Source organism: Mya arenaria, chromosome 13 (assembly GCF_026914265.1).
Source record: "Mya arenaria isolate MELC-2E11 chromosome 13, ASM2691426v1".
Classification (NCBI taxonomy): Eukaryota; Metazoa; Mollusca; class Bivalvia; order Myida; family Myidae; genus Mya; species Mya arenaria.
The window spans coordinates 2118558-2131607 of NC_069134.1; the positions used below are offsets into that span (position 1 = coordinate 2118558).

General features: G+C 34.7%; 1 protein-coding gene across 5 annotated transcripts in view; it reads left to right on the plus strand.

Annotated features, from left to right (window-relative positions):
• The window catches only part of LOC128213328 (spermatogenesis-associated protein 1-like), a 48173-nt gene that overhangs the window by 21632 nt on the left and 13491 nt on the right, over nt 1-13050 (plus strand). For 2 of the 5 annotated variants that reach the window (XM_052918934.1, XM_052918936.1), the window contains exons 4-7: nt 2669-2722; nt 3960-4089; nt 4671-4700; nt 10681-10915. In XM_052918934.1, coding sequence (XP_052774894.1) covers nt 2669-2722; nt 3960-4089; nt 4671-4700; nt 10681-10915 — 449 coding nt within the window. The remainder of the gene's footprint in view (nt 1-2668; nt 2723-3959; nt 4090-4670; nt 4701-10680; nt 10916-13050) is intronic. The other 3 variants (XM_052918938.1, XM_052918937.1, XM_052918939.1) reach the window with 3 other exon arrangements.

The following is a 13050-nucleotide window of genomic DNA, read 5'->3' on the forward strand; positions in this document are numbered from 1 at the left end:
AAGGCAACAAGGCCATATTGATCTTATTGTTGAAACTTAATGGATCCAACATAGGACATGGGTAGCCTTTTATGACATGGCGGGATTACGCAGACGTGCCGGGTGACTTCTGTTTTGTAATATGTAACTCTTCACAGATCAAAGCAAATACAACTGAAATGTAATGAAGTAAGCAATGGACTACTCAGACATTTAAGATCATTTTTATTGCTGTTTTAAAGTTTATAGTTCTTTCTTATTTTATGTTAAAAGTGACTGCGATTTCCACACTCAGTTGTGAGCTGTTTCTTGTTATGGCTTTTATTGTATATATTGGCTTCAAGCTTTGGCGAGCGATTGCATATTTGTGTTTGCTTTCCTATTCAACCTTCTGTTTATGATTGTTGCCATTATGTCAGATTTAATGAAATTCAGTTCACATTGAAAATATTAAGGAGAACAGTAATTTAATAATACGTTTGCAGGAAAAAATATCTTAAATGCTAAAAGTACATACAAAGTTTCTATCCTACAAGGTGCATGTCAAAGGATGTCTTTTATGTTGAAGAAAAACCAACTGGCACTGTTTTTCTAATTTTATTTATTTCCTTGGGATGTGTGCGAGATATAATACAACACACTGGTATCACACATTTCTTTACATATGTAAATAAAATGGAAATAAAATGTAACAACAAATCATGTAAATATATAAGTAATGTTTGGTCTGTCCCTAAGTGTAATATTTAGAACTGTTGGGGCTTGCACTGATGTGTACTATTGAGAACTGTTGGGGCTTGAACTTATGTGTAATATTGAGAACTGTTTGGTCTGTCCTGAAGCGTAATATTGATGACCTTGACGTTAAGTGTTATATTGAGAACAGTCTGTGCTCAACCATTTGTATAATATCAACAAGAACTGTTGTTGGGGCTTGGTCTTAAGTGTAATATCAGGATCTGTTGGGGCTTGATCTTAAGTGTAATATCAGGATCTGTTGGGGCTTGATCTTAAGTGTAATATCAGGAACTCTTGGGGCTTGATCTTAAGTGTAATATCAGGAACATTTTGGGCTTGATCTTTAGTGTAAGATCAGGAAGTGTTGGGGCTTGTTCTTAAGTGTAATATCAGGAACTCTTGGGGCTTGAAATTAAGTGTAATATCAGGAAGTGTTGGGGCTTGATCTTAAGTGTATTATCAGGAAGTGTTGGGGCTTGATTTTTAGTGTAATATCAGGAAGTGTTGGAGCTTGATCTTAAGTGTAATATCAGGATCTGTTGGGGCTTGATCTTAAGTGTAATATCAGGAACTGTTGGGGCTTGATCTTAAGTGTAATATCAGGAACTGTTGGGGCTTGATCTTAAGTGTAATATCAGGAACTGTTGGGGCTTGATCTTAAGTGTAATATCAGGATCTGTTGGGGCTTGATATTAAGTTTAATATCAGGAACTTTTGGGGCTTAAACTTAATGTTCAATAATAGAAGTTCGTTTTGTATTATGCACACAGTTATAAACTAGCCTATTTAGCCTATTTTGAAGTAAATGTTTTGCCAATGCTTAATGGGTATGTCTGATTTAATCAGTTAAACATGTTTACATGGATTCCTAATAATCTGATACGGTAAAGACATTATCAGACCATTGTTTACCAGTGCCTTTAAAAGATTAGATTCTGATGCTTTAACAAACCCATAATTCCGTTTAGCCACCAAATATTAAATTCAAGAGGGCTTTACAATACCTGTTATGATTTTTACATACCATTTAAAAGGCTTTTAAATATTCAATCAAAGATGTTAAGCTTTGAACATTTATTTATCTTTAAGTTTTTTTAAATATGAAGCTCTATCTATATTACATATTATTAAACATACTTTATTTTAACACCAGTCCAGGAATGTTTAATATATTTTAAGGTTTTTATTAAACCATGTCAAAACACTCTCTCTGTGATGGGCAGTGAAAAATAATGGGGGCCATGAACTTAATGAAATTTAAAACCACTAGTACTTTAGTGCTGTTAGTAAAAGAATAAAACGTCTATTGGACCATTCATTTGGTCTTTTAATAGTTATTGGAACATACTTTCCCTTATAGCCTTTGGTGTGCCATATACTTTAATGAATTCCTGACTATATAGGGCTCATAAAATACTGAAATTTAAACTTTGGGGTTCACAGGTGATTGTCCATTATTTTAATACCACCCTCTCCCATTATATATATATATATATGGCACTGAAATGTACATCAGGTATTGTAAAATGTTTTATTACATGACTTCCAATGTAAATCACCGGGCAATGATTTTTGCTATATTACTGGTCAATAGTTCAAAATTGTCTTGTGACTGAAATATTTTCCTTTGGTGTTTTGAATATTCTTTCATTTTGCTTTATTTTGTAACACATATAACAGATAAAACTTAACAGTCTTTGTATTAAAAAAAATTTAATTAATTATAAGGTATGATATCGGAAATAAAACATTGCTTCTTTTTTATTGAAAATTCGAGTTTCAAATCGAGCTGTGTTTCAAATTTAAACGTTTATTTTATATGTTTTAGACAAAAGTGCATCATTATAATTGTATATTGTTATTTATTATTAAACTTTTGTCATTTATTATCCTATAAGCTATGTGTTATGACTGCAGAAGCTTTAAAGTTATTGTATTGTGTATGTTTCAGTTGAAGTCAAGACAGGAGAACACACTGAAAGTGAAACACTTTCTTCCCCCTCAGGTGAGCAGAGCCTTCACATTCTCTCCTGGAATTATTTTACATTGTGGGCTATCTTTGCTTTGTAATGTTAAATGTTATGTATTTCTTCAGGGAAAGCTGTTTAACCTCAGTTTTTACCTAGATGTTAAGACAAATGACTTATAGATTATGACCAATCAAATGTTGTGTTTAATAAAAAATGTAGAAGAAATAAAGGAAATGAACCCTTTTGATTGGTTTATAGTTAAGTTGGCGAGTCTACAATAAGATGAAGTTTTGAATGAAATTTTGTAAATATTGACTTCTAATTGCTATCTTTAAGCAATCACTTTCTGTGAAATTACACATGAAATGTTATTTTTAAGTGCAAAGTATTAAATTATCTTTTAAAACAGGATATGTTTCCATTTATTTATCGCCAATAGAGACTTTATAACCCCTTGCGAGCCTCTCGTAATCTAAGTAATCTTCAGTTATGTGACGTAGGCTTCTAATCAGAAGACTTTGGAAAAGTATTGATAGAACACAAGAACCCTGTTTATTCTTCGCCATATTAGCCTGATGTTCCCCATTTTCAGAAAAAAAAAATCAAAACAAAAGCTTTTTTTTTTTTCCGAAACAAAATCGAATAACTTTAAATCCTGTGTTCTTATTTGTAAACAAAGCGAAGATATCGACCAATAATCGCCTTGAGGGATGAATCTGATTTAATATAGTCTGCCTCGCTCTGAGATTGTCCTCCCTAAATATAACTTTGGTAAAACCAAACCAGTTCAGGAACTAGCACTTATTCTGTAATGGTTGTAATGCCTGTTCGTTCAAATATGAAAACTTAGGGCGGCGTCTAATGAAATTGGCCACAGAAGGCCGAGTAGTTACAATCGTAAACAGCATATAACTGTTTTGTCCCCAACAAAATTACCGATTGTTTATATTATCACCGACCTGTTTATAGGTCCATGATATTATTAACAACGATTAAATCGTTTTCCTGTTTTGAAAATTTACTTCTGCTGAACGAAAAACTTTTGGAATATTTCAACCTCAGCAATACTTCAAACATATTCAATATTTTAAAAAGATAAAACAATATGCACATGTTAAGTTCATTCTGCTTTCTCATACACTCAGCATGACTTTGTTTACAGATTGATCGCTGTTTATCTTTTTTAAAGATATTATTTATTTCTTGTTACTTTTAACCTATTAAGCAGAAGTTAGGCGTAGCTTATTAAGTTCATCTGGCCTTGTGTTCCAGGCCTATGCACCAGAACTGTATTTATTAGAGGCGACACCGGAGGTACAGCAAGCAATCGCAGCAAGCAGCGAGGGGTCAACAAGACCCCAGACACGAACATCGTACGATTATGACTTCCAGTCAAACAAAAGTGAGTGGGTATAAATATTGCTGATTTGATACAAATGATTTTGTCTTGGGTAAGAATCTCAGTGTTTCTAAGCTACTGGAATTTCTTTTTATCATCTATTTTATGGCTAGATTTTTTTTTATCTCTCTGTATATATATTTCTCTTGTCACTATATTTTCTTGTATTGATCATGCATTTTTAAGTTGAAACAAAGCCAAAATAGGTGCAAGGTAGTCGTAAATTAATATTTTTATCGCTGTAAATGATCATGGAAGATGACTGATTGAAGATAAGATCATAGATTGGTGATCAAACCCTCGTGTAAGCTTGACTCCTGGATTTGGGGTAAACGTCATTTAACCAAATGAAGTAGAAAAATGTGCATAAAATTATACCTATTGAGTTGAACTGATTATAATGTATTGATTGGTCTGAAAGTATGGCGCCGAAATGTGTCGCTAGGTATTAGGAATTATAACATTGATGTTATAATTCTACCATATTCGCTGAATGAGTGTCACCTTGTACAGATTTTGGTTTGTCTCAGCATGTATGTCATGTACGATATTCAAAATTGTCTATTTTCTAATTTTATTATAAGGACGCAATAATCATTACAATCATATAAGTAGTAAGTAATCAAATTATACTTAATACTTCTTTAGTTATTTATATATTGCTTTTCTAAATGATATATCTGTTAGTTTATGACCACATTTCTGCATGCATTCTTCACGTTCAATGTTGTAGTTTTTACTGCTAGTTTAAACTGTATAATGATATGAAGCAATATAATAACAATAGGTACGTTGGTCAGATATCATAAACAGTTCTTAGTGTTCAGGATCCTAGCCTCCACCATTGGTTGACAGATTCACATTTTATCGTTTAGAAGAGCTGGGACAACCAAAAATTCATTAACTTTTTATACAACTGGTAAAAAAAAACTTCCAAATTTCCATTTTGTAGCAAAGAAACAACTGTAAAGTTTTAATTCAGTTATTTATTGATTTAAATAAGGGAGCTATTTAGAAACTTGCCAATGCACACTTGTTAATAGAAAGGCATTCGTTGGGCATTTCCTGCTGAACACTAAGAAAGTAAGCATTTATTTTTGATCTTTTAAACCATAAGTCATTAAGTAGACCAACAATAAACACTATAACTATTACATGATAATTATTCATACTTTACAAAATCTATTGATGATGCCATTTTATTTATGTATTTAATAATAATGTATGTACTTTACAAATTTAAGTTGAGAATGAAGTTTTTCATTGGATGATATGGATTCACATGAACCTCAATAGTCAAAGTAATCAGGACAATTTTGGCACATTATAAAGCTTTATGTTAAAATGATCAAAACCATTCATTGACAAGAGCTTGTGTATATTTACAATTGATATGTGTGTTTACTAAGTTTATTCATTTACATTTTTGGGCCACGGCGAAAGGCCGATGTTTACTGATCCTCTTCACAGTAGATCCCATATCAAACAGTTTGCCACAGGGACCTCAATTGCCACTCCAGTTAAATGTTCCATAGTCTGATTGCATAACTTTAATTCGCTGGGAATAAATAATACTTTGGAAAATCCTACTTCTCTGATCTTAATATTACTACAAACAAATAGTGACATTATATATTGATTAAATGATAACACTTTAAAGGTTCCAGAATTTGCAGATAAAAAATGCCTTCTAGTTATTGAAAGTTTAATGTATAGAAGCATGTTATTTTCAGCTCTTCTATGTTTCAAAGACAAAATGTCCAGAAAGTGTCAATTAAAGTGGATCAGTTAGCCATACAACAGCATGTGTCTGTTGCCCTCAAGTCCTATAAGCCATACAACAGCATGTGTCTGTTACCCTCAAGTCATGTTAGCCATACAACAGCATGTGTCTGTTACCCTCAAGTCATGTTAGCCATACAACAGCATGTGTCTGTTACCCTCAAGTCCTATAAGCCATACAACAGCATGTGTCTGTTACCCTCAAGTCATGTTAGCCATACAACAGCATGTGTATGTTACCCTCAAGTCATGTTAGCCATACAACAGCATGTGTCTGTTACCCTCAAGTCCTGTTAGCCATACAACAGCATGTGTCTGTTACCCTCAAGTCATGTTAGCCATACAACAGCATGTGTCTGTTACCCTCAAGTCATGTTAGTCATACAACAGCATGTGTCTGTGACCCTCAAGTCCTGTTAGCCATACAACAGCATGTTTCTATTACACTTCAAGTAATGCATTGTGTCTTGCAATATGTCCCAAATACTGGCTTAGATATATTTAAGTCTATTAAAGATGAAAACATCCATTTACTGACTTACCTGACCATTAAGTTACATGTTTAATTGGTTTTGAAAGCTTGATCATTCTTGTTACTAAATGAAATCATGAATAAAATGTCATCATATTTTATTTTGTTAAGAATGAAAAAAATATACCTTGTTAAATGTTTGATGATTATGTTTTAAATGAGAAAATAAATGAGCTTGTTTCTATGCATGCACTCTTGCTATTTGCAGTGTACTTGTGCTTGTTTGGTTGATTTTTTGCAGTTTTGCATAATCTATAAGTACTAAAGTATTATGTAAATTATTCAATATTCCATTTATTTGCATTTAAAATCTAAGCACACATTCTACACTTTACATATACTTTGGTGTTGTTCCTTTTGAGGATTAAGAATTTTGAGTAGACTATATATAACTTTTTTTAAAGATGATATGATATGATTATATGATAATTATACTATATTGCATTTTTACTTTGGTAGAATTTTGTTCCAGAATGAATGCATGATGCGAACAATTGCTTGCCACACTATGCCATGGAGAGCAATTTATTCTGCCATTAAAAGGAAGTTCCATTATCAGCCTCATGGCATGGCATGGTGTGACAAGCGTATTTAAGCATGGAAATACCCAGATCTATATTGACATTTGAGTGTTCCCGGAATGGCTGAATGGTGTTGATTGAAACGTTACTCAGTTATCGTGCTTGTGGCTTAATTACGCAGAGAAGCTCTATACCTCGTAGATTTTAGACCAATGAAAAAATTGTATAAATGTTATTTGGTTTTTCACCCAACAGTCCCCTCCCCATAACTTGGTGAGATTTGCAAATAATTTTGTAGATTTGATTATCATTATAATGTTTGCTTTTTCAGTATTTATTTGCTATTGAAAAATACATGTGTGGAGGTTTCAATAAAATTTGTTCACTTGGTACTAAATTGGTTGTTGCGAGGGTTTTCTTTGCTAGATTATATTGTTTTGGGAAATGGCAACTAACTAGTACATTTGTCAACTTTCTTTTGAACTTATTCATAAAAGGGAATATTTTATTTATGGCTATAGACAACTAATTTAACTCACACCATGTACTAGCAAATCCATTTGATGTGTAGCTAACATTTGGCACTGGACTGTATACAGTAGAAAATAGCCACAGGTTTTCAGAGTAGAAATGGAAACTGGAGAGATCTTAGGTCACCTATCTGTAATTTCACTGGAAACTTAACCCCAGTATATCCGTGTGTGTAATCTAAAGTAACTAACTTTCACAAAAAATGTAGCTTTTTGATGGCTTACTTGAAGAAATTCAGGTTGATCACATATTGCGCATTAACTCACGGCTTTTTATCAAAAGAGATTCTGGCAGAAACGTGGATGGACTTTTTATAAAAGGTAAACAACATTTGGCATACACAGACACCATGCAAGACATTTAGATAACTACAGAACTGACAACAGCTTCATTACCTAACAGAACGCATCTGACACCAGCTTCATCACCAAACAGAACGCATCTGACACCAGCTTCATTACCTTACAGAACACAACTGACACCAGCTTCATTACCTTACAGAACACATCTGACACCAGCTTCATTACCTTACAGAACACATCTGACACCAGCTTCATTACCTTACAGAACACATCTGACACCAGCTTCATTACCTTACAGAACACATCTGACACCAGCTTCATTACCTTACAGAATGCATCTGACACCAGCTTCATCACCTTACATACAACATCTGACACCAGCTTCATCACCTTACAGAACGCATCTGACACCAGCTTCATTACCTTACAGAACACATCTGACACCAGCTTCATTACCTTACAGAACGCATCTGACACCAGCCTTACAGAACACATCTGACACCAGCTTCATCACCTTACAGAACACATCTGACACCAGCTTCATCACCTTACAGAACGCATCTGACACCAGCCTTACAGAACACATCTGACACCAGCTTCATCACCTTACAGAACACATCTGACACCAGCTTCATCACCTTACAGAACACAACTGACACCAGCTTCATTACCTTACAGAACACATCTGACACCAGCTTCATTACCTTACAGAACGCATCTGACACCAGCTTCATTACCTTACAGAACACATCTGACACCAGCTTCATTACTGTACTGAACACATCTGACACCAGCTTCATTACCTTACAGAACACATCTGACACCAGCTTCATTACCGTACTGAACACAACTGACACCAGCTTCATTACCTTACAGAACGCATCTGACACCAGCTTCATTACCGTACTGAACACACCTGACACCAGCTTCATTACCTTACAGAACACAACTGACACCAGCTTCATTACCTTACAGAACACATCTGACACCAGCTTCATTACCTTACAGAATGCATCTGACACCAGCTTCATTACCGTATTGAACACACCTGACACCAGCTTCATTACCTTACAGAACACATCTGACACCAGCTTCATTACCGTACTGAACACACCTGACACCAGCTTCATTACCTTACAGAACACAACTGACACCAGCTTCATTACCTTACAGAACACATCTGACACCAGCTTCATTACCTTACAGAACACAACTGACACCAGCTTCATTACCTTACAGAACACATCTGACACCAGCTTCATTACCTTACCCTAAGTGTATATCCATGATGTCTTCCATATCTTTAATAACAGCATCAGATCTATTTTTTCTTCATCCCAGTCATCACTATCTTGATCATCATTTTGCTCTTCAATACAGGTGTCACCATCTTTGCCATCATCATTTTCTTCATCCCAGTCATCACTATCTTGGTCATCACAATCACCATCTTTCTGTTCACCATTAACGTCATCCTTCTGTATAATCACTGCCGTATTCAATATCATTATCATCATATATAATATATGTATATATAACGGTTGTTATTTTCTTGATAAATGATTTCCTCTTCCTCCTCCTCCTCCTCCTCCTCCTCCTCCTCCTCAACATCATCATCATCATCATCATCATCATCATCATCATCATCATCATCATCATCATCATCATCATCATCATCATCATCATCATCATCAACATCATCATCATCATCATCATCAACATCATCATCATCATCATCATCATCATCATCATCATCATCTTCATTATCACCATCTTCATTTGTCATGTTTAGAATACATATAAACCTGATGTCCCGGGGGCCCTAATAAATTATATGTAATCTTTCTTACTTGTGTGTGGTTTGCCAATCTTCTTGTGTGGGTGCTACAGTCTTAGCTTGAAGACGTCTTTTATTCAGAATTCTTACCAAGTATTTTCATTTTTGCTCTAGCTGTTTGGAAAACAAAGAGCTGTGTACAGTCACCTGCAAACTTTATCCTCACTGCCTGTTTGTTGTTTGTTTGTTATGGTGTTCTCCTCATCCCATCCATATTTTTTATTAACTTTTAATCAAACCTCCTTATTTTGACCCATTATTCACACATAAATTCCATATCTTTTGCTTGTTGGATGACAGCATGTTTTCATACAGTTCATCTCATCCCTAGACAATGCATGCAAATATTTCCTTAAAAAACTCTAATTTAATACATCAATACTCTGAAAATTCAGTGTCTGAGAGGCTATTTCCTACTTGTTTACACAGGTGATGACACAGTCCAGAATGCCAAATATAGCCACACTGCAAATGGTGCAGGGACGCACGGGTATTACCCTACACTTCCACAAATAACGCCCTACTCTGAACGAGACTCTGAAAGCCGTGGGCCCAAGGCCACACCCAAGGTCATACATACCCCACCCACTCCACGCTCAGTGCGGGATAGTATGCAAATTGATTACCATGCTGACAAACAATTTAAGAATCATGGTGAACATCTTAATCATTTTCATGAAAGAAAACATGATCATGATGAGCACATAGGGAATGAAAATGGCATTTACCGCGGCAATAATAGTGACTCACATCAAGTGGTTAAAAATGGCACACATCGTAAGCCTTATGGTGATAATCAAAATACTGAGCCTAGCAACAGAAACTATAGTAACCAAGAAGGAGCTGTTCAAAACAAAGAGAATGTAGGCCAACATTTTAATGCAAATCAAAGATATGGTGTTAATGATAATGCAGTGCAAAGAACTGATATAAATGGTAAACATGAATATAAAGCAACAAAATCTGACTATGATCATAATAATTCTGACAGAAATCCTCCAGTAAATTCGACTACAGGTGTAAATGTAGCTCGTCCCCCTAGAGACCTTAGAGTTAGTGATGCACAGTTTAATTCTGCCCCCCATTCAGATCGCCCCCAGCACCTGGCTGGCTCCCCACGACGTCATGAGGGGGCTGACCCCAGGGGGGCCGATACGGCCCACGAGGATTACCTCCCACCCCTTAGTGCCACACCCCCTGCTAACGCAGACAGTGATAAGGCCGGTAGACACCATAAAGGTGTTAGTCACCAAAAACCTGATGCAGACTCGGGTATTGCAGGGTTTTCTCCAGAAACGTACAGGGATAATGAGCCACTTGATCGGTAAGTTTCTGTCTTGTTTGCTATCTGTAGTATTTTTTGTTGTATTTCTTCTCCTGAATGGTAAATTACCTGTTGACCTAAAGAAGCATTTGGAAAGAACATTTAAAATATTGTAAAAATGTAAACAGTATCATAAATTATATCAAAATTTAAAGAAAAAGAGACCTCAGATAAGGACTATTACACAAGAAAACCTGGCTCCAATATCACAAAAAAAAACTTACCAGTAAGTCAAATCTCAGACTCAATATCAACTCAATTGACCCTTTTTGAATAAAATATGTTGATTTCAAACTTTCATAACAAACTTTTTCAAAGAAAATATATTCTACAGCTAAAAAGTGTAATTCAGTACACAACTCATTGCTTTTGAACAAATACATTTTATACATGTTTTATGCTAGAATTATTGTTCTTTAGAATATTGGCAAAAAAATTATCACCACATTCTATGAGAAAATATACAAGATTTTGAATCTTTATAAATGCTCTTACATTGAGAAATGAGTTGATATTAGTCTTCAGTATCTTGGTGATATTGGCTCAGAAGTTTTTGTAATCCTGGTTATTTAAATTTTGAGCAATCCAATCAAATATTTTTTAAGTGCAGAGCTTCCTGACCTGTGCTAATTTTGATCACAGTAAATAATAAATCATGTTATTTAAAGTCATATGTTAAGACATTCAAATGCTTCTTTGAGATGTTCTGAAATATGAAGGTTGAGGAAGATTGAAGAGTCAATAATTATTGTGCTTGGTGATGAAGGTATAACTCACTGTCTAAATGGAAATGAATGACATAACTGCACTTATATCTCTGTTTCTATAGGATTGAAACATTTACATTGTGATCATACTTATTTGGGTTATGGATAATAATTCAAAACATTTTTGTGCAGGATTCCGAAATAATTCGGATTACAATACAATATCTATACAAATTCTCATTTCTTATTTTATGAAATGATTATAAGAAAAGACAAGGACATCCTTCACCTTCATTTTAGACATGCTATTTCCCAAGCCAGACCCAGCTATCCTCATTTTCAATCTTATCGGGTTCTTTCTCTTTCTTGAGATTATTTCTGTTGTTTTCCTGGTTCAATGACGCTATCATTTCTTTCACTAGCTGTCTTATTTGAAGAAAAAGGCTATCACAGTTGGCCTTCTGAAAGGTCATTGCTGCTCAAGATTAAAGTTTTGTTTGCAAGCCACACTTCTGAATGGAATGAATGTATACATAATCCAACAGTCCAGGGATTGCTTTAAAACAGCATCCCGAGGGGTAGCAAGTGAAATTCATGGTCCTTGTTTGGTTAGAGAATGATGCTAGCCATTACCATACATTTTAAGTTATTATCTCCATGACAGTGCCTTTACCTGGACCATTGTCAAATCAACCAGGTTTTACAACTCTTACTTGATGCATATTATAAGTTTGGCCAATTCCAGATTCAGATAATTTGATTAAGTTTACTATCAGGCACATACTTTATCTAAGTAATCACTCATGAGATTGATTTGAAAAGTCATCCAGCAGCCAATTGTTTAAGTCTTAGATAAGTTGTCCACAGGTTATCTTCTGGCCTGTTTGAAAATTGTAAGTCTTTGTTTGGTTAATAGTAAGTTTTGTTGAATTTGGACCAATCAATAAACATTGCAGCTACTTTCGACCAATTAAAAGAACATACCTGTTTTATAGAATTTGCTGCAGTGCCCTACAGAGTTCATATACAATTCTGGCCTGTTCTAAAAAAAAATGATGAAATTTGCAAAATCTATTTACAAAGTGGCACACATTGGGCACCTACAGCAGATGTGTTGAATTATTACTATTTTTATAGAAGTGTATTTTCATGACATCTGTATCATTAACCTGTCCATATATTTTCTCCCTCTTTCCCCTTCCTCATTCACTGCTTCTTTTATTTTCTTTGGTTTTTATGAATTCCAAATTCCCCATGTTGAAATGACTTTTTGAGCAGGAGGCACTTCATTGAATTCTTAGTTTTAGACTGCCCGAATGTGTTATTCTTTGAAATTAAAAATAAATCTTAACATAATAGTCTGCCAAGTTTGCTAGTTAGTGAAAATGCCTCCTATTTGTTCTCTCTTTTTGCCAAACTAAACCCCAC